This window comes from Diplotaxodon limnothrissa, linkage group LG3 (genome assembly GCF_057381915.1).
Source record: "Diplotaxodon limnothrissa isolate DT_005_m linkage group LG3, D_limnothrissa_male_GT1.1, whole genome shotgun sequence".
NCBI lineage: Eukaryota > Metazoa > Chordata > Actinopteri > Cichliformes > Cichlidae > Diplotaxodon > Diplotaxodon limnothrissa.
Genome location: NC_140598.1, coordinates 35,609,163 through 35,636,420, shown reverse-complemented (window position 1 = coordinate 35,636,420; position 27,258 = coordinate 35,609,163). Strand labels below are relative to the sequence as shown.

Below are 27,258 nucleotides of genomic sequence, written 5' to 3'. Positions count from 1 at the left end.
CTAATCTTGGACACTTTTAAACCCGACCCTTCCTGGTCGCCAGAGATTCTACGCGGCGCGGAGAACAACGAAGGCTGGGCTCGATGACCTAAGAGCAAGGGTCACCTTCCAACGTGACATGAGGGACTGCAACATTCTGTGCTTCACGGAGACATGGCTGACCCCCACCGTGCCGGATCAGGCCGTAACTCCGTCGGATTCATTCTTTGTGCTCCGCGCGGACAGAACGGCAGAGTCAAACAAAACCAAAGGTGGAGGAGTGTGTTTCATGGTAAACAGAAAGTGGTGTGATGCCAGGAGCATTTCTACTCTTTCCAGCGGCTGCTCGCCACATCTGGAGTTCCTGAGCATTAAGTGCTGCCCTTTCTATCTGCCCCGTGAGTTCACCTCAGTCATCGCCACAGTGATCTACATCCCACCCCAAGCGAACACAGGTATGGCTTTGTCCGAATTACATGATGTGCTGAGCTCGCTTCAAAACAAGGACCCTGGCGCAGCCCTCATCGTAGCAGGAGACTTTAACAAAGCGAACCTCAGACAAGTCATGCCAAACTTCTACCAGCATGTTTCGTGTTGTTATGGTTCAAAATATTGGGGATGGAGACAAGAGAAAAAACCACAATAACAACACTGGTCCGGCCGGGTTAAGTCAAACGATGATTTTAATGATCACACACGTGGGAGATGGACACTGTATGCAGACAGCCTCTGATCTCAAAATGGTGGAGCATTGCTCAAACTTTTATAGCCTCTGGTGCCCCCACCTTATCATAAAAAGCCTAAACATTCACATGCTTTCTCTCACACAGCGCCTAAGCTACTACCTTGGCTCCCTGTTTCTCTGCTCCTGCTGAAATGGGGCAGACAACTCCAGCATGTTCTGTTCTCTTCTAATCAGACAAATAAGACAATAACTTTCTGCGAACAGTATTTCTTATAACTCAGCAGTATAATGCATCATAAAACAATATCATTCATTCACAACAAGTCAGCAGTTTAATGTAATGCAAATTAGTTTAACTAATGCAATAGTTATCAGCTTCTTCTAATTCAGGAGAATAATGCCAACTAAAACTACATAATAATTCACAATCTTTAATTAGGGGTCTAACATGGCATAAAATAATATTATAATCTAACAGTGTCCAACGAGAGGGGATCGTATTTTGGATCACTGCTACACGCCATACAAGCAGGGCTACAAAGCTGTCTCTCACCCTGCTTTTGGGAAGTCTGACCACAACGCCATCTTCCTCATTCCCCAGCAGTGTTGGTCAAGTTACTTGAAAAAAGTAATCAGTAACTAATTACTGATTACCTCCCCAAAAAAGTAATCCCGTTACTTTACTGATTACTTATTTTCAAAAGTAATTAATTACTTAGTTACTTTTTAAAAACACGATTTACAACCTGAAGAGGTAATAAAGCGATAGATCTTTCAGCCCAATTCTACTTTTTCTACATAATCCATCACACAAAATGTAATCAAATGGAAAAGTCTCTTTTTTTTAACTTGTTTTATCAGTTTTAATCTTTTAACTTTATGCATCAAGCAAATATTTAATTATATGCAACATTCTCTGACTTGAATAAATGAGTTTAACATTTAAACCTATTTTCTGCACATTCCAGCACATAAAATAAAATATTTTTTTTGTTTACACTCACTCTTTCAAATAGATGCAAGTAAAACACAGCAGAAAATAAATAAAGTCAAAGACTCAGCGGTCCTGTTGCTCTATTTTCACCTGTGAAGCAGGACTACGGTAGGCGGAGGTTTACCCTGGTGCAGGTGTGCCGCGGTCAGTTGAAGAATCCGCGAGTTTCTCTGGGAATTTCCCATTACGTCGTTGCGCACTTGGTGCTTGCTTGGAAGTTTAGGGGGTTTTTTCGCTGTAAAAAGAAGTTTTCTTCCCACGCACGACGGACGCTAATGTTTTGTCACTTTTTATGGAATCAAACTCAAAGTAAGGTCAGTACTTCCACGCTTTAAACGCTGCACGCTCATACTCTCTCCCACAATCGATATGTGATCCATTGTTGATCTGCACACAGCTGTTGTCACTAACGGCGCACTCGCTTACGCCACTGTCGTGAGACATTCTCGCAAAAAATCACGGTTTTAGTAAAGCAGTAACGCAGCGTTACTACGGGAAAGTAACGGTAATCTAATTACTGTTTTTGCAATAGTAATCCCTTACTTTACTCGTTACTTGAAAAAAGTAATCAGATTACAGTAACGCATTACAAGTAACGCCTTACTGCCCATCTCTGTTCCCCAGTATAAACAAAACATGCGGAGGGAAGACGTGACCACGAGGGAGGTTAAACGGTGGACTGCCCAATCAGAAGCTACGCTACAGGACGCACTCAACGACGTCGACTGGGACATGTTCAGAGCATGCGCAGTCGACATCAACGAGTTTACGGAAGTAGCAGTATGCTTCGTCAATATGCTAGCCGAGGAGATTATCCCCACTGTGAGAGTCACCACATTCCCAAACCAGAAACCGTGGGTGGACAGATCGATCCGCACTGCAGTAAACGCCAGGACCGCCTCCTACAACGCGGGTCTCGCCACTGGCGATATGAGCGCCTACAAAGCGGCCTCATACGGGGTGCGGCGCGCGGTGAGAGATGCCAAACGCCAGTACCGGGAACGTGTAGAGTCCCGCTTCCACCAGGGCGACACACGGAGCATGTGGCACGGACTACGCACCGTCATCAGCGAGAGACCGGTGACCAGCATCGCGGAGCATGACGTCCAAGCGGCACTGAGGAGAGTGAACACAAGAAAAGCGGCGGGGCCAGACGGCATCACCGGCCATCTGCTGCGCTGCTGTGCTGACCAGCTAGCAGGTGTGTTCACTTACATCTTCAACGAGTCCCTGGCGAAGTCTGTGGTCCCCGCATGCTTCAAAAGATCCAACATCATCCCTGTGCCCCAGAACAGCAAACCCTCATCCCTGAACGATTACCGGCCAGTTGCACTGACCTCGGTAGTAATGAAGGTGTTTGAGAGGCTGCTGAAGAACATCATCTCCTCCTCCATCCCAGACACCACAGATCCGCTGCAGTTCGCCTACCGATCCAACAGATCCACAGAGGATGCCATCGCCCACGTCCTGCACACCACTCTCAGCCACGTCGACAAGAAACAGGGTAACTATGTGCGAATGCTGTTTGTTGATTACAGTTCAGTGTTTAACACAATAGTGCCCTGCAGACTGTTCACAAAGCTCAGGGATCTGGGACTTAACAGCCGTCTGTGTGCATGGGTGTTGGACTTCCTCACTGGCAGAACTCAGGTGGTGAGGGTGGGTAGATGCATCTCTAACAGCATCACCATCAACACAGGAGCACCTCAGGGATGTGTCCTCTCGCCACTGCTCTACTCCCTCTACACTTCAGACTGTGTGGCCACCCACGGCTCCAACACCATTGTGAAGTTTGCTGACGACACAGTGGTGTTGGGTGCCATCTCCAACAACGATGAGGCGGCCTACATGGATGAAGTGAAGAATCTGGCATCGTGGTGCCAGGACAACCACCTCCAGCTGAACGTCAGCAAGACCAAGGAGCTGGTGGTGGACTTCAGAAGGGGTCAGCACAGAGACTACAAGCCCATTATCATCAATGGAGCTCCAGTGGAGCCACCAAGTATCTTGGTGTCCACATCTCCTCAGACCTGACATGGGCTGCCCACATTCAGGTCCAGACCAAAAAGGCTAGGCAGCGCCTGTATCACCTACGACAACTGAGGAAGTTCAGAGTCTCTCCAAAGATCCTCAGAATTTTCTATACAGGCGCTGTGGAGAGCATCCTCACACAGAACATGACATCGTGGTTCGGGAACAGCTGTGTGAAGGACCAAAAAGCTCTCCAGAGAGTGATCCGTACAGCAGAACGCTGCTGCAGGATTGCTCTCCCCCCGCTTCAGGACACCTACACCAGGAGATGCCGGACTAGAGCAGCACAGATACTGAAGGACCCGTCCCATCCTGGAACAAACTGTTCCAACTCCTGCAATCTGGTAGAAGGTTCCGCATCATCCAGGCAAGGACAGAGAGACTCAAGAGGAGCTTCTATCCCCAAGCCATCCGGGCCCTAAACACACACACCCGCCCTCTCACATCATGTATAACTGACTGAGACAGGACTCTCTTCCAGACACTAAACCAAGGCACAATGTACATTTCAAATTCCTTTAATTTTAAATATGTTAATATTGTCTATCCTGTAAAATAGTCAGAGGTCTATTCATATTAATGTACAGAATTCACCTGGTTGCTGCTACTACTGCACATTCACCCAATGTACATACTATATATATATATATATATATATATATACATATATATATATATGATGTTCTTCCTCTACCCCCCCCCCCCCCCCCCATTTTTGCACATGTCGAGGAGCGTGTCAGGCTACATTTCACTGTGTGTTATACTTGTATGACTATGCATGTGACAAATAAAGAAACTTGAAACTTGAAACTGAAAAACTAACTAAAATATAACAGGACACTGGCAAAAATTCTCGACCGTCTCATACTTCTGTTTAATCAGTTCTCTGTTTGACGTTTAGTCAGCTGTGTAAAAACCAAGGAGGAACCCACCCAGGGGATTAATAAAGTTTTATTTTATCTAATCTAATCTAATAACTTTAATCTCAGCCAAACCGATTTACTCACGAACAAACAAAACACTGAAAAAAGCCCAACAATATCATTTTTAGGTTGTCTAAGTGACTTATATATTACGTTTAACCCAAGCAGCGAAAGTCCGCGGTGATCTGAAAATGATGTGCCGGGAGTTGTGCCGTTCTCGGCCGCATCAGTAACCCTCAAGCTCCCGGCTAGCTATCGAGCTGGTGGGTAGCAGACGTCTCCGAAAACGTCGAAGCACTTTTGCAAATATGCGATATCTTGATAAACCGAGCAGATATTTGATGTTTACACAGCTACTTGCCTGAAAATATGTTAAAAGTTTATTTTGTGACCCAGAAAGATTAGTATGAGTAATTTTAAAACTTAGTAGCGGCCGCCATTGTTGGAAACTGGAGTTTGGCTGGGCTGCGCTATGAATTCTGGGATATGGTGGGCCACGAAGGACACACTCGACCCATCCTTCAAATTCGGGGAAAAGGAGGACGCATTTGTCGGCTGTCTACGAATTTGGACAGCCTTCGGTGCATCACTGTGATGTAATCGGTCTACAAATGCGTCCTCAGGAGGATGCAGCCCATGAATTTGGACAGGACCGACTTTCACAATAAGACAGGAAACAAGAACCACTAAACAAAGATGCAGACACGACACTGAGAGACAGACTAGACACTGAACAGAAACTCCAATACACATGAGAACCCAAAACCTAAGAACTGATCCCTCACCAAGAATAACAGAAACAGATCTATAATGATAATAATAATAAGCACCAGAACATCAGAAAACAATCCATAATGCAAAAATAAACCAAAATATAAGAAACTCAAAATGCTGGGTCAACACTGACCCAGAACCGTAACAAGTGCAGTTATTTCAGACAGCAGTGGTTACTGGCCTCTCTTGAGGAAGGGAGTTTTAAAAACTCAAACTTTCCTGGTTAAAGAAAGAAAGAAAGAAAGAAAGAAAGAAAGAAAGAAACTTCCCCCTTTCTGTTAGTGTAAAGACATTTAAGCTGATTCTTAAAACATCAACACTTAATGATTATTAATACAAATTAAGACCAGCCAGAGATGTCTTAAAGAAATATGTGCACTTTAATCAGTACACCTCAGTTTTGCTTCATTCAGTGTAACAGAAGACTATTCCTAAAACATTGTTACATTGTTACCAGTAATTATGCTCATCCATTTATGACAGCCACAGTCATTTGGATGAGCACCACATCAGCTGATAAAGGAATCCAGACTGTGTACTGACTCAAACTGGATTCAGACAGCAGCAACAGTGATGACTCCCTCAGTCAGTAATATGGACATGTTCCTACAGCTGCAGTTCAATGTTCAGGGCACAGAAATGTTCCCTGGCTTTCCCTCCATAACTAGTGCATTTCCACTCTGTTTTACTGGGGGAGCCGGTAGTGAGTGCAAGAGTCTGATAGCTTGTTGGAAATAAGATATCTCGCAGTGTGGAAGATCGGGTGAACTTGATGATGTGGTTAGAGCTGTGTAGGGCAGTGCAGTCGTGTGTCAGGAGAGTGAACAACAGTGGGCTGAGAACATAACCCTGAGGAGCTCCTGTGCTCAGCCTGATGGTGCTGGAGATGTTGCTGCCGATTCGGATGGACTGAGGCCTGTCTGACAGGAAATCTAGTATCTAGTTGCAGAGAGAGGTGCTCAGTTTGCTGAGTTTCTCAAACTAATGGTGTTGACTGCTGAGCTAAAGTTTATGAACAGCATTCTGACATAGGTGTCTTTCCTGTCCAGGTGGGAGAGGGAGAGGTGAAGTGCAGTGGAAATGTCATCCTCGGTCAACCTGTTCGGCCGGTATGCAAACTGCAGCGGATCCAGTGAGCGGGAGAGGTTGCTCTTCACATGTGCCATGACAAGTCTCTCAAAGCACTTCATAATGATGGGGGTCAGGGCGATGGGACGGTAGTCATTCAGGCAGGATACTGAGGATTTCTTTGGCACTGGGATGATGGTGGTGGACTTGAAACACGCTGGGACGATCACCTGGCTCAGCAATGAGTTGAAAATGTCTGTGAAGACATCACTCAGCTGATCAGAGCAGTTTCTCAGTACGCGACCTGGGATGTTGTCTGGTCCAGCAGCTTTCCGTGGGTTGACCTTGATGAAAGCTCTTCTCACATCGGCTGCAGGCAGAGAAATGGTCTGGTTGGTGGTGGGGGGCGTGTCTTTCTTCGCTTGTATGTTGTTCAGTCCATCAAACCATGTGTAGAACTTGGTGTGAGGGAGAACTGCACTGAAGGAGAAAGATGACATTGAAGAACAAGATTAAGATCTGAATATTTGTTTTTTTTCCTATTGAGGCCTGTGAGAAGCAGGATAATTAATTAAAATGATAGGACCTAATGAAGTTAAAGCGAGTATCAGAAGGTGATTTAAGTGAAAATAGCACAGTTGTAGGTGGTAAATGGGCTTCTTATTGAGTTGAAGCCTTTATGTTCATGGCCTGAGTGACACACCAATTTGTGACCACTCAGCGCTTACAAATCAGACAGGGGCGAGGTGGAGGTCAGCTGGAGGTTAAAATGCTGCTACTGTCACACACACAGTTGTCAAATCAGCCATTCAGCAGTGTCGACCTGTCTCACCATCAAACATGTTTAAGGGAGCAGAGAGAGTTTTATCTCCGACTTTATCTCACAGGAAATTTCAACACTTGAGCGTTGGCTGGTGTTTTGGATCTAAGTCAAATACATGAGAGGACTTCAGAGGACGACTGAGGGGCCAACATACACTTAGAAATGTTCATGCTAATCATAAGGATAAGGCCTTTACTCAGCTTTCAGCTGTGCTTTAACGCAGCTGGTGGGGTTTTTTTTAACCTTTTTTTGAGAAGTAACACATCTCAATGCACCACCGCCTCCAGAGCGCTGGCATCCACCTGAGGGTTGAGTGCTGCATGAAATCAAGAGCAAAAATGCGCTGATAGAGACATTCAAGGGATTTTGAGTCACTCTGTGCTCCAGATGGTTTAGTTGTTGATTGCGTTAGTCGTGACGTTAACACATCTAAGCCGCATTAAAGTGCTAACGCTAAGTAACCCCTTATACAGGTCGATCTGCGTTAACTCATCATGAGTTTGCCACGTTAACGCGGGTATGCCATTAACGTCGTATTAACGAGATTAACACTGACAGCACATGTTTAAGCTGCTGTCAAATTAGTCACATAATTCTTATATGATATTCTTAATACAAGCTGTGGTATAAGTAAGGTGGAATTGAGCAGTGATTTATTATTTGATATAGAAACAACAATGTCTTCACTAAACCTCTCGCCCTCTACTTCACGAGTAAATAGATACCTTCTCTTTAGAGCTCATGTTGTTAGGCTGCTCATTTACTGCATCTATATGGCAGAACAAGTCAACACCATGGCACATGTCTAATGCAAAAGTTCATACATGCACACAGTGACAGCTGTTCTTTCAGGCACATTGATAATATAGAAATAAGAGGAAATCGCCAATGGAGTCAATGGACATGACAACTGCATTTGTTCTCCCTGACCGAGAAACACAAGTGATTCCAAATGCTGGGCCAACAGCCCCCTGTTGTACCATAGAGGTACTGCAGGTTTGATAGCTGATTGTTAGTACGGACAGCGAACAAGAGAGGTGAAGAACAGAGTGGATGTAGAGTGGGGTGGGTAGAGACCAGTTTTAGGGACGATTTGTGACAGAATGACAGCAGCAAGAGTGAATGAGAAGTTTTACAAGATCATATTGAGAGCTGTTATCATTCATGGTGTGCAGACGGTTGCCAAAACTTTATTACGAGTAAGCAGAACAAAGAAAATTTGAAATGAGTACATCAGAGACAAAGTTACAGATACAAGGTTGAGATGTTTTGGACAAGTGCAGAGAAGGGATTTTTTTTTTTTTTGAATGAATGCTTTATTGGCCATATGCAGGTTGGCCCGCAGAGGAATAGAACCTTACACACACAACAAAGACATCACATGGGAATACAAGTCGGAGATCGGCAGCGTTACAGAGAAAACACTGAAAAAGTACAAAGTACAACAATGGGAAAGTACAAGAGGAAAAAAAGAGACCTCTACTGATGCTGGGCACCTATGGGAGGACAGCATGAGAACAGGAAACAAAAAAACTCCTCTGCACAGAGAGCACATAAATGTCCACATTACAACATTGGAGCACGTGACAAGCCACAGGGCTGGGTAGGGGGTGAGGAGGGATAGTGGACATACTGGATAAAGGATGTTGAAGATGGAGCTGCAAAACAGGAGGACAAGAAGAAAAGCGCATAGAAGACTCACGGGTGTAGTGAAGGAGTGAAGGATGCCGAGACAGGATGAGATGGAGTGAGACGATCTGCTGTGGCAAGAAACAAGATGAAAAGAGAAGTGTGACAGAGTGTCATCATGGCTGTTAGTGGATGAGATCCAAAGGAATAAAAAGAAAACAAAGGAGGAAATAGTTCAACTTCAGCTCTTGTTATGATCAAAGATGCTCCGTTTTCAAACTGGCCCACTGTGGTCTTACGTTTGGAAATATCTGACTTAAATGTACGTTGGACTTGTTTCTCTAACGTGATCACATGATCACACATCTAACCAGCATAAAAACTGCTACAGCAGATAAACTGCGACTACTCAGAAACTTAGACTTTCTGGCAGAGAACAAAGAAACCTTCAAAAAAAGCAGCTTGGTTCCTTCACGTTCGTGTGGAATTACAGACCAGGGGAATTTTTAGTCTTGAAATCATGCATGACTCATGCGTCGGGCTGTGATGATGTCTCCAGCTCAAAGGCCTTTAATGGTAAAATGAGACATGAGCTTCATTGTCTGATTTTGGTGCTTGCTGAATAGATAAGAGGCACAGCTGCAACCACAACAGAAAAGCTCAATCCTAAGGCCTCCACCACACAGCCATAGGGACTGGGTGGAGACTGCTTGTAAACCACCAGTCTATATGGAAAAGTGAGCATTCCCAGACTAGTTAGGCATGGTTGATGGAGTCTGCTTGCTGTTTGTAGGTGAAATTAGCTGTAAAGTTGATTCCACACTGAACGCCTCCTTTGTGATTGATTTGGAAATCCTCACCTTGGAAATAAAAGTCTCACATTGTAAAAATGTGTTGATATAACTTTTGCTTCAATAAGGAGAGATCATTAGAAGTAATTAAACATAATGAAAGACGACTGGACTCGAGTAATGATGTCGGTATTGAGTCTTACAGCGTGGGAGAGTGGGAATGATGGAAAGAATATACTAACAGAGAAACGCCTGGGGAAGCAGACCGATGACAGAACATGATCTCCTTCTAATCTTCTGTACTGAACACATGCATAAACGTTATTTAGGAGGTGAATGCTTTTCAAGTTTCATTAAAAAACAAATCAGCATCTTCCATACAAAATCCAGCAACCATAGCATCTGTTAGCTACTTTAACAATTGCAGGAAGGTTTTTAGTGCAGACCAGTTTCACGGAGTGATATCCAGCAATCGGATGTAATGGATTTTCCAAGTAATGACTCATGACTAACCAGCACAAAATCTGGAAATACTCGGATATTTGGCCTTCCTGGCAGAACAAAGAAACATCATTAAAAATGGTGACATGCCATTAGTGAGATGAAATTATTGGCACGGCTTTTAGCTTTACCAGCAACAATGTTTTGAGGATAAATTCACTGGAAGAGAAAAGCGGAAAATGCAAACATTTGTCTTCTCATTTCTCAGCACAAATGCTCTGAAGAATAACATCCGGCACCTTCTTTTGTTTCTGATTGGATGTGATGGACAAAAGCAGTGTTTGTTATTTTCATTCTAATGTGGATTATCAGTGGCCGTCCATCTGTGCCAATAGATCCACCTTTGTGCTCATTAACCATTCGAAATGTGATCACGGTGCACCATGTTACAAAGTCAGCAGCACACTAAAGTTAGGCTAGGTTAGAGTGCAGTTGTTTTTCCATAAGCTCTGCTTTTCACAGATCACACAATTGTTCTTGGCTCATGAACCATAACATCACGAAGGATCACATGCTCCATCACCTTCTGATGGGGAGACAGAGGATGGAAAAGTAACATCAGAGATTTTGGGAAACAAATCATTCAGGCGACCCGACCAGCAGCAGCAGTTTCAGCAAGACTCAACAAGCCTAAGAATCTTTACACAGAAGCAACTCAGCCATAGTGATGAGTGAAAGCTGTGTTTTATGTGGTTGATAAATGTGCTGAATGAATGTGTGTGTGAATGAGGCTTGTAGTAGACGGTCTTTTGAGGGCTCAATTAGGTACAAACACAGAGAAGATTCATGGATGTAGTGAAGGAGGACATGTAGATGGTTGGTGTGACAGAGGAAGATGCTAAGGACCCGGTGAGATTACTAATCTTACTTTGTTATGCTTTGCTAGGAAAGGGTAATTTTTTGCTAGGAAGGCAGCTGTTAAACAGACGATTATTCACATCTCTGCGCCAAATTTAAACATCCTCTGTCTGTGATTCATTGTGTTTCCCCTTGGTTAAAAAAGGCTGCAGATTCCAAGATGTATTCTTCAGCACATTTTTTTACCATATAAAGTAATCCAATGGACCTTTTGGTAGGCCAGCTCTGGGCTCTGTGCCTCATCACCCCCTGACACTGAATTATTGTTTCTACACAAAAAGCACACATTAAATCTGAAAAGGACTTTCACTCTCAGATATTCTGTGAGAATAGAGGAGACACCAGGTCCAGAGCTGGCTCGATCCATGCAGGACATTTGCATTAACAAGCACCAACAAGCTGTGGAGACACACAGCTGGCTAATAAAACTGCAAAGAGCCTGAGATCAATGTATTTTACAGGAGTATCAAACATCAGACATGTCTATGAAGGTGAGCTGCCAGGTGAGGTGAGCTGTTCTACTGAAAGTGCTTTCAGCAGAATACCAGCACCTTTGGTGAACTGCAGCCATGCTGGCAACTGTGGCATCCTGATAGTTTTGATGTGCAAGCAGCTCTGAAGCAGTGCTGAGTTAGCAAATAATGGCACAGCTCCTGTGATGAAGTGATAAAAATGTGCAGCTGCACTCTTGAAAGAGACAACATCAGTCTGAACCTGACACAGTGCGTCGATCACTGATTACAGCCCGCAGTCTACGATCAGGAGACAAAGACTCATTTTCACATATTTGCATCGTGGTTTGAGGGTTTTTGTGTTGCATTTGAGTTTCAGGCTTTTCCGATTCTCTGTCGCAAATTTGTGTAACATTGAACTTTAGTTTCAGGTTTATTATTTTAATTCTTGTTCCTGATTAGTTTTAAATGGAGTTTGGGTGCAGAGGAGTGATAGTGGATAGAGAAGATTCATGGATGCTGTGAAGAAGAACACACAGTGTGACAGAGGACGATGGCAGGGATAACCAAAAAGAAGAAGAGCCAGCATCTTCACTTCCTGACTCTGAGTCAGCCTCCTTTTAGCCCATCTCCCCAGTTCATGACATAGGCCGTCATCTCTCCTTGCCCACTGCCGGCATGCCACAACCTCTCCACCATCTTAGCCTGGCCCTGAACGTGTGGAGGCCTGCTGTTCCCGAGCCCTTTGGTGCCGACTCAGCATCTGTTGCTGTGCAGCCTTAGCACGAGATAAGCACAGAGCCTGCTTCTCTGCTCCGCCCCAACATCCCGCTGCTCTTTGAAGCATCAGCAGTCAGGGCCTCTGAACTTTTACATGTTTAATCTTTTGAATTCCGGTTTGTTTTTTGTTTTATCCTGTTTGAATTCACTGTTACTTCTAGTGTTTTTAGTTCCCTCTGTGACTAAGTACTTTGACCATGAGGTCTTCTCCAGTGTTAGATGTTTATTTCCTGTTCCACTTAAGAGGTTAGTCTTCTTTCATGTCTTACGTTAGTTTTTCCTCGTTCCTTATGATCTTCTGCTCCTGATTTTGATCTGTGTTTAATTATTCTAACTTGTGTCTCATTCACCTCCAGTCATTCCCTAATTAGTCCTTGGTGTTTATATATGTCCCACTGTTCACTTTCTATGATCTGTTGCTGCGTGTGTTTAATCCTTGCACATCTTTGTGTGTTTCCATCTGAAATGGCTCTTGACACTAAATTCAATCAAAAATTAACAATTATCCAACAAAAAACAAACAAAAATAAAAAACATTTATGGTCCAGTTGATTTTTATCCATTAAAGAAAATTTCAAAAATCACTTCCCTTCAGTTTTCTTCACAGATCACATTTGGATGAGCTCTTGGTTATCACGTGACCAGATGCGTTTGGCACATATTTATTCAAACCACGTTCAAAGAGTAAAGGCAGGACAGAACAAACACACAACAAAGCAAAACAGGACCACGTTCACATATTTACACACACTTTGACATTTGAGGTGTCAGAAAAAGACACATCCTGCACAAACAAGTTTTTAACACATTTAGAACAGGAGATGATTACGGCAGGAAGCTGTGGTCACTGTGACGCTAACAAAAAGTAGAAAGCATGCGGCACCCCCCAGGTTTATCAGCCTGTCTGTCAGTGCACCAGCAGCATGGAGATAGCAACACTGTGTGCTGTTATTGGTGAGTAAAAGTGTGTTGGAGCGCTCTCATTTAGTGCAAAAGCACTAACTGTCTTCTTCTTTATGAGCAGAATCTATATGTATGTGTTATATGTGTTTTATGTTATGTATATTACATGTTATATTATACATTATATTTTTCAATGGCTCATAAATGTTACTCTATATATCATAGATTTTCAGTTATCTTATTGTTACAACCATAATTTATCAATTAAAGATGCACTCATTGTTGTCTTGAAGCTGCCATGTAATTACAAGGTTGCTATAAGTAACAGCAAATGATTGTTGTATTGTTTAGTAAAAGCTCAGTAACTTACTGCATGTAACTACTAAGTAATTGCCAGAATTACAAAGTGTATTTTAATTTGTGTGTTTAGGTTTTTCTTGACCGCTCATTTTAGTTTCGGAGCTGATTGCTTGTCTCAGTTTAGATTTGATCACATTAAGTATTATTATTTCAAAGGTTGTGTGGGTTGTGACAAATATTTGTCAGGGTCAAAAATTTTAAAGTTCAGAAAAACAATTATAATACAAAACTGTGATTTTTGAATGCAGGCGAGTCACAGTCATGCACGCGAATAATCTCAGTAAACCTGCACGTCAAAGCCTGTTTAGGCTGGTTGCCATGGCAAATTTGTCCAAAAAAGCTTAAGTTTAAAAACATTTCACGTGTATTTTTCTAAATTTTAAAATTATTTTTTAAGCACACAATATCATTTTGTTGGTTTCTTTGTTTTGGTCAAGTTTAATTTCCTTTTTTCAAAATTTCTGTTACCTATTTTTTTTCCCATATTTAATTTCATTTGTTGTTGTTGTTTCTTTTGGGACAAAATGTAAAAAAAAACCTCATAACTAATAAAAATCAAAAGTCAGAATTTTATTGTTAAAGGTTAAGGGCAGTCTGTCTTTGCTATTGTGTGTTCCCACTAACGGCATTTAGTGTGATGTGTTGCTCCTCTATCTGAGATCGTGGGTGGCACATGAAGCTTCGATTGCATCCAGTCTACGTTTGCTACTGTAGCTCACTGCAGCCGCTAACCGCATCACATTGTAAACAGGTAGCCATTCTGCCTTAGGCCGGGGTTTCATTACAGCCACATGCTAAACAGACACATTTTAATCCAAATAACATCCGTAGTGAAACAGCATCTAAAGCAGGCGTCTATGCATCGCCCAGCTTTCACGGTCGCTCCTTTCTTCAAGCGCATTAACAACATAAACTTACGTTTGCCATCATTTCTCTTTTTGTTTTGCAGCTTCACTCAGAATCATTCCTAACAGATCCCAGTTCTTCCAGTATGAGTCCGTCTCCATAAGCTGTGGGGGGCAGGAAAACTCTTCAGAGTGGAGAGTTAAGAGGAGCACGTCCTTATACATAAACACCACATGTCCCTCATCCTCAAATGGAATAGGTGAATCTCACTGCGACATCAGTGATCTTTATCCAGCAGACACTGGAGTTTACTGGTGTGAGTCTGCAGCAGGACAGTGCTCCAATGCTGTCAACATCACTGTGGCAGGTGAGCTTTGATCAACAAATCATGAGTTGCAGCCAGTAGTGACTCAAAGTACCTGAAAAGCTTCTACACGTTTACAGATAACATGAACATATCATGAAGAAGCAGCTCTTTTTATGCCAAGTAAGCAGTGTTGGTCTGCAAAAAGTAAACAGGATGGTTTAATTCACTAAAAAACCCGCAACATTCACCATCTGAAGTTTGATCATATCACACTGTAACCATACAAATTTGATTTAACTCATGAACTATTCTACACAGGCTTCAACTGACTCCAGTTATTTGTTCGAATGAAAGTCCTGTTATCTGCCAGCAAACATCCTGCCAGCAAGCAGATAACCACTTCAGTCTCGGCTAAAAACAAAGCAAAATTTTAAAATGACACTAAACAAAAGAAAAGCTTTTAAATAGAATTGCATCAGAAACATAACTCGATGCTGCAAGGGGAGTCTGAACTAAACGTTTTATGTTTCAGCTGGTTCTGTGATCCTGGAAGGTCCTGCCCATCCTGTGACGGAGGGAGACACTGTAATTCTGCACTGTAGATACAATGCAGGCTCATCCTCCAATTTCACTTCTACTTTCTATAAAAATGATGATCTCATTGGGAGCAGCTCTACAGGAAACATGACCATCCACAGGGTTTCCAAATCAGATGAAGGCCTCTACAAGTGTAACATCACTGGAGTTGGACAATCACCAGACAGCTCGCTGGTGGTTATTTCTGCAGGTGAGCAGAAAACATAAAGAGTTATAACATCTTACTGTGAGCACGATGGATTCATACTAGAATCCAGATATGGTTGTTTTACATGACAAAGTTCTACTTTTGTGCTTCTAATCTTTCTATTGTAATTCATTTTAAAGTGGGAGGGTGTTACCTGGGAGGGATGCTATTATGCATTTTTGTGCAACCACCAAAATATGGTTATTTTTCCAATTTTACCCAGTAAGTATTGAACAAATCTGAACATAAGTACATCCAGACACCTTACCCACACAACATTAGTTTAGTTTGGTTAAAAAGTGTAAAGGAAGGACTTTTCCTTCTTCAACTGTTCATTCAGTTCCAAAATATGCACAAGTTTTAAAGACCCGAATCCCCCTTTTTATGTTTGTCTTTATAAAAAATTGTTACCGTATTTCCCGGACTACAAAGTGCACCTGAATATTAGCCGCACAAGCTAAAATCAGGGGAAAATCCTGTTTTGTACATACATTAGCCGCACCTGACTAAAAGCTGCAGGTGTTTCAATGTTGACTTATCATATGTAAGAGAATATGCACAAAGCGAATTGTCAGGAAAGAGATGGCTGTTTGGAGACACACCCCTTTTATTAATATTTTGAAAAACAAGTTATGGGTACATATTTGCACAACTTTTTAGGTATATGTACAAGTAGCGGTAATTACAAGTACGAAACATGTGCTGTGCTTCATAAACGAGTAACAAATGTAGTACATAACAATAACCTACAGCACACCAGAAAAATAGATTCAGACTACCTTTTAGGCTCAGGTGGATGGATGGATGTTTTCACACTTTTCCACGCTGTCAGATTCCACCGGTGGAGTTGAGCATAACTTGCTTTTCACAAGTTTATTGCCGCACACCATCCACGACTCCCGCTGAACGTGTAGCGCTACTTTGAAGTTTGTTTTTCGTGCTACTTGTACGGCACTATGTTGCCTGGCGGATGGACATGTGACCAACATACCACTCTTGAACACCGATACTGTGTGTCTGATCACATGCCCTTCCGCCAGGCAACGTAGTGCCGTACAACAGCGGAACAAACAAAACAAATCCTCTTACGATATGACAAAAATCAGGGACAATCCATAGAAAAGCCGCACCTGACTAAAAGCCGCAGGGTTCAAAGCTTGTGGAAAAAAAGTAGCGGCTTATAGCCCGACAATTACGGTAGTTAGCAATCTTTAAGAAAACTGCTGACTGAGTTCAAATGATGGATTTGTATCAACCACCAACCACTTGAGTGTTTTTTCTAAAGAAACTGTTTACTTTAAAGGACTGTTACAGCGTCATGAGAAATGCACTTGTTTGATGTCCTACCTGAAGGGTAGATCCTGTGTGCTGTCAGCCAAGCTTAGCACAAAAAACCCTGCTGGACGTTTATACAAAGGCCTGTGGGTCTGCATTTAGGCCAATGTGTGGTATTTTTGTTTTGAAGCAGGGAGTCCTGACTCGTCGTCTGATTCTCCCCCCCGAGTGATTCTTCCTGTGGTGGGTGTCTGCCTCATGCTGATTTTGCTGATGCTGCTCTGCCTCTGGAGGAGCCACAAAGGTCAGCATGTTTTGATGTAAATAAAAAAAAGAAATGACATTTTACATCCTGTTGCTACAATGTCACTTTCACCGTGTGTAGAATTCCTTTCTCTTGGTCGCGGTTAAAAAAAACATCCCCCAAGAATAAAACTAAAATCTGCTGCACTCACACGAGAGTCCGGTCCTACCTCCTCCTACTCTGTTCATTTCATAAAGGCAACACTACAGATACATCCAGGTCATTTCAATCAAACCTTCTTAATCCTGCAACCCTGACACTTTTAGAGCAGTCAGCCTTTGATTTCTCCAAACATTCCTGTGACTGTTTGGATTGTTTGACTGTAGAGAGACATTTAACGATTCGTCATCTGCATAAGTGTGGTGGCTAATACTAAACAATCTGCTCGAGATAGCATTTCTGTAGAAAACAGCAGGACAAAGATAGAGCCATGACGGATACTGTGAACAAAATCTGGAACAGAGGACGCAGGGGTGAGCAATTCATTTTCCAAATGGACACAAACTGGTGGTGATAAGAGTTGGGATCGCAGCACATGGTCACTCCTCCTTCAGCCTTGTTCTGTTGGCGTTTTCTTCCTGTTGAAAGGGAGTTTTTTTTTCTTGCCACAGTTGCAAGTGTTTACTGATAGTGGGACTCATTTAACTGTTGAATAGTGTAGACTTGTCTTTACCTTACGACATGAAGTGCCTTTATGTGCCTGTTGTTGTTTTTGATGCTGTAAAAATAAACCTTAATTTAACTGAAAATGAATCAATGCTGCCATAGTGATTTGCACTGTTGCCTCACAGCAAGAAGGTCCTGAGTTCGAGTCCACCAGCTGGCCAGGGCCTTTCTGGGTGCGCCAGCTTCCTCACGCAGTCCAAAGACATGCAGTTAGGTTAAATGGCAATTCTCAATTGCCAGTTAATTGTGAACTGCCCATGTAAATACTAATCTGGTTGTGTTAGCTCTGCAACCCTAACAGGGATAAGTGGAAGGAAATGGATAGATTGTGGCCACCGTTCTCTAGATGAACTACTGTGACAGATCCTCTAATCTCAGCCCAGATTTCCCCATTGTGCAGGAGATCAGAATAACCAAATGTCTCAAAACTAGCTTTCAAATCATTATCAGGTCACCTTTGTCACCTGATAAAAAGTAGTTAATAAGAAACCACTAATGCTGTGCAACACATGAAATCAATAAGATATCCATCAGGAAGTCAAGGCTGGGCAGGTTCTCTGTTGAACATCTACTGTTTACATCAGGGTGGACACACACATATGCAGTTTCACTTTATTCAAAAGCTTCTTTAATGAATTTGGTGATGTTACATTGAACGACTTGTTAATAGTGAGTTTCTCTGCATTACGCATTTGTGGTTGAAGTGATGATGCATTCACTGCTCACTTCTCTATTCATTGCAACTCTTAAAGCTTTGTTTCTTTCATCAATGATATTTGACTACATTTGTGTGCCTACAATACTGAACTGTTGAAAAGGTTAACTCATGCATCATAAAACTGCATTTTAAGCATAGTTATGGCCTTTATGAGGAAGTAGCAAACAAAAGTCTGACTCTAGCTACGCATTCATGACCTACAGGCACGCCAAAGCTATTATTATTGTGGTTGTGCATCATTGCGATATTGTGTGGAAGAATTCTAAAATGAACGTAGCAACACAATATTTACACTGCCACTTAGTTTTAACCAGTTAATACAAAACCAACACTAATAAAGTAAACTGAACAAAAAGTGGAATAAACCTACAGAAATATAGAATACTAATAAAAATATCTAACTAATGTCAGGTGATATCTGTAAATAATACTTGTATCTCTTAAATGGGAGAAGGTTTACATGAAAAAAGAAGAAATTATGTTCGGAAAACCCGAAAAAGGATCTATAAATAAAGTTACTGTTGTTGGCCAAACACTGTCATTAGTTTCATGTTGTTCTTTGTACAGTTGTAAATCACCTGAATGGTTTCAGAGGTGGAACATTTACTCTCTGCAGATTATTTTATTTTGAAAAAAAATGATTCCCTGTGCGTTTCCTGTGGCCTACTCATCTTCATCCTGCAACGTCTGTTTCAGAGCTCAGCAGAGAAGATTCAGAATCACACTTTGGCACATTCAAGCAGCGCCTTTAAATATTATCTGAGCCTAACTATAACACAGCAGGTTTATTGCTGGAGAGTCTAGTTCAAAAGTCATGAACAAACTGTGTCACGCAATAACTATCTGCATTCTTCACTGGGAGACACTATTGTGCCATAGTTTCTGAAACAATCCGGTTGTTCAGTCTGACGTCACTAGCCGTGTCTGGGTCTAAACTCCGCTGCAGGTCCATATATCAAACGATCACTATGGCATTACTGAGAGTTGAAAAACTGTCTAAAGTCTTTCATCTTTAATAAAATGATCAGCGTTCTGCTCTACCAGGTGTAACAATTGAGTTTAACATCCAGGCATCCATGAAAACGGAATTTATGACATTTAACGGAGTTAGAAGTTAGCAGGGAGTTAGCTCGCTAGCTTCTATCTAAATACAATATAGCATGTCCTGAATGCGGGGTTTTGGAAACAAATTAAAACGTACAGCTCTGCTATCACTCCCAGCATAAATGAAGACAGAAAACTAAACAGCAGTGACGTTTGTAGGGTTACTGAAGTTGGGCTAGCTGGTATATAATGATGTGCTACGTTACCGCTAGCGACACAGCTATGTTAGCATAATATAAACAAGCTAACTTTTTTTCCACTCGATAAAATTTAACGTGAGTGTTCTCGGTGGTCAGGAACAAATGTAATCGCATGGCAGGATGCTGTAAAAGGACCAAACTTCAGCCAGGAGAACAACTGAGATAATCCATCCACAATACGAGTTAAGTCATTCATATACTGCTGCATGGGCTGGGCTGCAGTTACATCCTAAGGTTTTAAAAACTGAGCTTAAATAAATGATTAGCGGTAATAAAAGCCGAGGGAGGTCAACAGTGATCACTGACTGTTTTAGGAGCTTTTTGAGATCAAATAGAAGAAAATACATAACATTAAACATGTTAACAACACAAAAGCCATATTAAACGCAGACTACTTTAGACCCGGAAGTAGGATTCGTCGCGTCATCACTGAACAACCGGATAGGAGTTCTTTATGACTCTGTTATTTATAGTTCATTCCTTTTCATGAGCAATCAGAGGGTTTCCTTTTCGTCACCAAAAGGGATGAACTAGGAATGAAGAGGGAACTCCTTCCTTGTTCACCAAACAAAGTAAACACTGAACAAACAGCGACAGCTCGTTCCACTGGTCTTAGTAGATCTGTGCTCTCTCCCAGTCTAATCTTTCTCTGCCACAGTGATTTTTTTTTAACCGTAAGTGTCAAAAGAATCCTGTTCACTTATTGTCAGCAGTTCAGTTTTCTGGATTTGCATGTTTGAATCCGACTGTTGTGCGAACCCATGAAAATTTGCTGATAAAGTGAACACAGCTGGAAACTTTGAGGAAACAGAACAACAACACAAGTAACTATACTGTAACACATATTTTAATCATGAATGGCTCCTAAACATGTTAGCAATGAATAAGTTGGTCATAAAATCATTGAGGTCAGGTGATAACTGTGGATGTGTCACTGGGAGTGGGACTGATACCGTCTCAGTGTGTTAATGATAAAGGTGAGAGGTCATCCCTTCTTGTTTGTCGTCTTTACCTTACAATATAAAGAACCTTGAGATATAGATCTATCTATCCATCTATATCAAGGTGCTTTATGTTGTAAGGCAAAGCCCATGCAAAACAGTTCTGCAAAAACTGGTCATAAACTCACTGAGGTCAGGTGATCACTCCCAGTGGATCTGTCACTGGGAATGTTAGTCATCCCATGTGACACAGTTTCATAACCATGGTTTACGTAACACATCTGATGTCAGCAGAGGGATTCCGTCTTGCTTCACTGTGCAGGGTAAACCCTACAAACAAACACAGGTAACACTTTAATGATGGGTGTTGGTTGGTGTTGACGGAGATCTGTTGCTGTTCTCACGTCACTGCTTTGTTTTCTTCGCATGTTCATTCTCCAAAAATGTGACTCAGATTCTCAAATTCATTGTTTGCTTTGTTTCCAACAGCAGTTCTATGTTTCCTTCCACATTATTACTAAAACGCACTTATGTGGATCTGAGTCCAGCTGTTGTGTAACACGTGAACTGTTCTGTATTGCAGATAAAGTGAACCCTGCTGTCTCGTACACTGACATTACTGCCACACAGGAAGTGAAACCTCGTACGTTCAGAGGTAAGAACATAAAAACTCACTCACATACTCACAGTTCTCTTTTTTATTGCAGGCTTCTGTGTCTGACTGAATTTAAAGGCCTCTGTGATATAAAACTGTAAATAATGAGAATAAAAACAATCACCAGCATTCACATGAGATTTTAAACTAAAGGACAAGCTGCACTAAACTTTAGTTCTCACAGCATAAACACTGTAAACTCACTCTGTCATTTCCTCCACTATGTACTGAAGACTGTGTGAAGTCATGTGCATGTTGTTGTTATCTGCCTAGAAACAGAAGACCTCTGCACTGTTACTGGTTAACTGTCACCATAGTTACAAACATAATGCTTTAGTACGTGCTCCAGACTCCGCCCTCTAGTTTAACTTTCAGTCAGCTCCTGCTGTTTCACTCAGAGATGCCCAGTTGTATTTATTGTGATGAAACTGACATGCTCAGAGTTTCTGCACAGAGCTTTTATACTGAAGGAGTCGGCTGCCTTTTCTTTTACTATGATGTAAACACAGACTGGAGAGGTGCTGTTTTATAGGCAGCTACAAATGTTATGTAACACTTCAGGCTTTTGTTTATGCTGTTGAAGAACTAACATCCTGTGGGTTAAAAAAAAAAAAGCATGCAGACTGAGCGTGGGAACCAAAAACACAATAGTTAGACAATATATGGAAAATATGTAAGTATATTTATAAAAAAACAAACAAACATGGTGTTTCCCTTGTTGTTCACAATCTCATAAATGAAAATAAATGGCCTACAATCCTTCATATCCAAAGCCTGATGCTGTCTGTTGTGTTTCTCTTCTGTTATTGTCAAGAAAAGACACATTTCATAAAAATAGTTACCGTCAGCAAATCTTAGAGACACTGTCCTGCTGCCAGCAAAGGTTTGCATGAATAAAAAATGTAATTAACAGTCTTTAGTAAAAATATTTTGCCTGTCCTGTTTTATTGCAGGTCAAATATCAAGTTTACTGTGACATTTTCAGGGATTTTCACTTTGTGTCTGAACAGAATAAAATAGCTGCATCTTCACAAACTGAATCCTAATGTTACTGCTCATTCAGTGTGATCATTCTGCATTACTTGAAATGTATAAAACAGTGAGAACACACACTGTCCACGCTCAGTTAACATGTGACAACTTAAAAATATATTATTTTTCCACAATGAGCACACTCCTGTCTGTGCTACCATGGTGACCAGGACAAACCCAGTAACCAACTTAAACCACTGACATGGTGTTGTCATCAAACATGAAGGAAAAAAAAAACAAACTCAAATGAGCTCAGCAACCGATCTGAAACTAAAGGGTGGGACAATGTTACATGACAGGCCCTGCAAAACATACATTAGGCATTTACTGCTCCACATTACCTAACCAGACACGCCCACTGCAGACAAACACAACTAAGCTCTCTAAGGTAAAATCACGCAAAGCCTAACACAACATCCTCCTCGCCTTTTTCGAGCCATAAACTTTATGTTTTAACATTTTATTTTCAGTAGCACAAGAATTGTTGCTTCGGTGACCAGATGTGTTTGAGCAATAAAAAAATAAAACTGTTAATGATTAAGTTCAAAACATGTGAAACACAAGATTTCTGGATCATTTTCTACAGGTTCACAGCACCAACAGTTACACTTACAATCCTATTCTTATGTTCAATACAAAAATCTAAACACCATAATTTGACTTTAAATTGTTATCAATGGTAAATTGTACCTTTAGAAAAATCTATCACTGCAGATATTTTTATCTGCAGAAACAGGTAACATCCTGATATTAATAAGATAAGATAAGATAAGATAAGATAACCTTTATTAGTCCCATACGTGGGAAATTTGTTTTGTCACAGCAGGAAGTGGACAGTGCAAAAGTTATGAGGCAAAAATTAGGATACAATAAGAATAAATACAGTACACAACTGTACAGAATAGAATAAAATAAAATAAAATACTATATACAGTAGAATAAAATAAAATAAATATACAATAAGATAAAAATAGAATACAAATACAAATGCTATATACAACTGAGTAAAAATACAACGATGACAGAAAGGATTATTGCACTTAGTATTATTGCATATGTATGGATGTGTGTGTTTGATCAGTTAAAGTCTTTATTATGGAGTCTGACAGCAGTGGGGAGGAAAGACCTGCGAAATCTCTCCGTCCCACACCGTGGGTGCCGCAGTCTCCCACTGAAGGAGCTGCTCAGTGCTGTCACAGTCTGCTGCATGGGGTGGGAGATGTTGTCCAACAGTGATGACAGCTTAGCCACCATTCTCCTGTCACTCACCACCTCCACTGGGTCCAGAGGGCATCCTAGAACAGAGCTGGCCCTTCGGATCACCCTGTTCAGTCTCTTCCTGTCCCCAGCAGAGATGCTGCCGCCCCAGCAGACCACACCATAAAAGATAGCAGAAGCCACAACAGAGTCATAGAAGGTCTTCAGGAGTGGGCCCTCCACTCCAAATGACCTGAGTCTCCGCAGCAGGTACAGCCTGCTCTGCCCTTTCCTGTAGAGGGCGTCTGAGTTATGAGTCCAGTCCAGTCTATTGTTCAGATGAACACCAAGGTACCTGTAGCTGTCCACAGCCTCAATGTCCATACCTTGGATGTTCAGTGGTTGCAGTGGAGAATGCTTGTGCCTGCGGAAGTCTACCACCAGTTCCTTGGTTTTACTGGCATTGATCTGGAGGTAGTTCAGCTGGCACCAGTCCACAAAGTCTTGGGTCAGACCTCTGTACTCCTTGTCGTCCCCATCAGTGATGAGGCCGACTATTGCAGAGTCATCAGAGAACTTCTGCAGGAAGCACTGGGTGGAATTGTGGGAGAAGTCTGCAGTGTAGATGGTGAAGAGGAACGGAGCCAGAACCGTTCCCTGTGGGGCCCCCGTACTGCAGACGACCCTGTCCGACACACAGCCCTGAGTCCTCACATACTGTGGTCGGTCGGTGAGGTAGTCCAAAATCCAGGTAGTGAGGTGATGGTCCACTCCAGAGTTCACCAGCTTGTCCTTTAGAACCGAGGGAAGAATGGTGTTGAAGGCACTGGAGAAATCAAAGAACATGATTCTCACAGTGCTTCCAGCGGTCTCCAGGTGAGCGAGGGAACGATGTAGGAGGTGAATAACGGCATCATCCGCTCCAATGCCAGGCTGGTAGGCAAACTGAAGTGGGTCCAGTGATGAACTTATTAGGCGTCGAAGCTGAGCCAGGACCAACCGCTCCAGGGTCTTCATCAGGTGGGATGTCAGAGCCACCGGCCTGTAGCTGTTGAGGTCCTTGGGGCGTGAAGTCTTTGGCACTGGTACAACACAGGAGGTTTTCCAGAGCTGTGGGACTCTTCCCAACCTCAGGCTCAGGTTGAAGAGGTGCTCCATCATCCCACACAGTTGGTCCGCGCAGGACCTGACGACCCTCGAGCTGATGCCATCTGGACCCGCTGCCTTCTTGCCATTAATCCTCCTCAGTTCCCTCCTAACCTGGGTGGTTGAGAGAGACAGGCTGGAGCCTTGTGTTGAGTGTGTATTGGATGCTGTAGTTGGGGGTGGGGGGGAGTGAGCAGGGTGAATAAAGGAGGTGTGAAGTGTCTGAGGTGGAACAGCAGCATTGGGGGTGGGTGAGTCAGCAGCCGATGTTGCAGACTGCCTCCTGGCTGAATCAAATCTGTTGAAGAAATGATTCAGTTCATTTGCCCATCTCACATCCCTCCCAGGCAGAGAGTTCTGCTGTTTGTGGCCCGAGATGGTTCTGAGGCCTCTCCAGACTTCACCAACGTTGTTTTGTTGAAGCTGGTTCTCCATCTTCTGCCTGTAGCTGTCCTTCCCATTCCTTATCAGTCCCCTCAGCTCTCTCTGCACCCTTTTCAACTCCTCTTTGTCTCTGGATTTGAAGGCCCTCCTCTTCTGCTTGAGGACGGTTTTAATTTCTAGGGTAATCCAAGGTTTGTTGTTGGAGAAACACCGTACAGTGAGAATGATAATGAGAAAAACCTGAGCCCTGGATTTTAATACACATCTGGTCTTTGAGAGCAGCGGTTGAGATGTGTAAGGCACATGTAGCCCTTTTCCTACGCGACTGGACGGGGCTTGAATCTACTCAGTTTCAGTGGTTTTCCATTACAACTAAGTAGCACCTAATCCACAACGGGTCTTTATAGCTGAAAACCCAGTGATGTCATTGTGACACAAACAACACGACAATCGAGGATGTTGTTCTTTTTTTTCATGAGAGAAAATGAATTTGCTCCAATTATAAGTTTTCACAGTTTCTTATCAAATGGTAAGAATTTAAAATTAGTTTCACATGGCGCCATAAACCTCGGTCTCTCTGGCTCAGAGACAAAGGCTGCCACAGCCTGGCAGTAAACCCTTTTTATTGTGGGTCACAGAAACTGAATATTAGCAACATCTGATGCCTGATATCAGCTCATGTTTCTTCTTCTGCACCTCTCTGGACATCGGCCTTATATGCTATACTTTCTGCTCCGTCTGTGCCTTTTTGTCAGACACGAGGACTACTGTGTTGTCTAAAATGTCTATGCTAATCGGTGGTATGCAGTCTGTTGACATTGACGTTTTCAGATCAACTCACATTGTAAATATTCACATTACTGGGAAACTGCCTTCATCCAGCTGCCGGTAAAAGTTCAACCAGTTAGAGTTATTGGTGCTGGCTGTTACACTCATTGTCACACTGCAATTCAATGAGCTCCAGCTGCAGTTGATACGGAGCATTATCAGGGTCGATGGAGTAGGGGGAAGAAGAAAAAATCAAAACGTGTCTTTTTCAATAGATTTAATATCCTGAAACTGTTCAATAAACTCCACAATACACAGTCCCATAGCTGTCACATTCCACGTCACTTGTGCAGTAATGATGTCCTGTGGAAAACTTTCTAGCACCTCACGCAGTGCTGGAAAAGCTGCAGCTTAGTTTCGAAGGCTCTGATGTGCACATAGAGCTGGTTTACCACCACATCCTTCCTTTTGTGCAATGCTTGTCCCATTTCAGCCACAAACTGCCCAATTTTCTTCCTCAGAGGACAAAAAACCCCAAATCCCCGTAGTGCAGGTCTCCCACTGATCATTCTTGTGACATATTACATCTCCATACTCAGCTTGATGGTCGAGCAGGGACTGCTGAAACTGGCTGTGGTACAGGACTTTGGAACAAACTGACTGAATGGTCTGAACAGAGAACAGAACTTGCTGGTGAATCATACGGTGAAGTTTAATAAGGTTGCCTCCTTCTTCCTTTTGGTCCATATTGAGATGAAAGCATCACACAGATGCTTTAGACGCAAACAAACACTGCATTGTTGTCTAGAAGCAGAGATCATTGCCGCCTCCATGTAAAAGACTTCACACAGAGAAGCAGAAATCCCCCACCACATCCGTGTCATCACTTTTAACACCTTTGAGAGATGAGACTGACGCCAACCTTTCAGTATTAAATTAATTAAAAGGGAAAAAATGCTTTCACTGCTTTCAGTTTGAACATTTTCTGAACCTGTCCTCTCTCCACAGATATGAACTCTGAGGCGTCCTTCTACTCAACACTCAGTCTGGCAAACATGTGCCAGGAAACACCTAAAGACTCCAGATTAAGTGTTTAAGCTTTTTATTTATTTATTCTTTGTATTAACGTGAAGAAATGTTTGTGGAGATTTCAAAGAATTTTCTTCAGCAGCTAAAATTTCTTGACGTTTCTTAAAATTTGCACAAATCTGTCATTTTGTCATTTTCGGTCAGTTCATATCTCTTTGCAGTTGGGTTGTATATGAAATGATTGTTGTTAGTCTTTGTTGGAGGTGTGTTTACTTCAGTCATGTTACATTTTCATTTTTTTTATTGTTAAGAGTTTGTCTTTGTAGTGTCTTTGTCTTTCTTTGTCATTTT

The 27,258-nt window shown here is 42.3% G+C and overlaps 1 protein-coding gene across 1 annotated transcript; it reads left to right on the top strand.

Moving 5' to 3' along the window:
- Positions 1–13,206: 13,206 nt before the first annotated feature.
- LOC146635561 (uncharacterized) lies at positions 13,207–26,975 on the top strand. The gene is made up of 6 exons (XM_085347340.1): positions 13,207–13,242; positions 14,501–14,764; positions 15,237–15,491; positions 16,954–17,067; positions 21,280–21,351; positions 26,887–26,975. Exons 1-6 carry the CDS (start codon positions 13,212–13,214, stop codon positions 26,973–26,975), a joined length of 825 nt encoding a protein of 274 aa, XP_085203466.1. The 5' UTR covers positions 13,207–13,211.
- Positions 26,976–27,258: the final 283 nt, after the last annotated feature.

Excerpts from the sequence above, each read along its gene's own strand:
- LOC146635561 (XM_085347340.1), top strand. The coding sequence starts at position 13,212 with ATGGAGATAGCAACACTGTGTGCTGTTATTG. Across the intron at positions 13,243-14,500 it reads AACACTGTGTGCTGTTATTG|CTTCACTCAGAATCATTCCT; the intron begins GTGAGTAAAAGT and ends TTTGTTTTGCAG. Across the intron at positions 14,765-15,236 it reads TGTCAACATCACTGTGGCAG|CTGGTTCTGTGATCCTGGAA; the intron begins GTGAGCTTTGAT and ends TTTATGTTTCAG.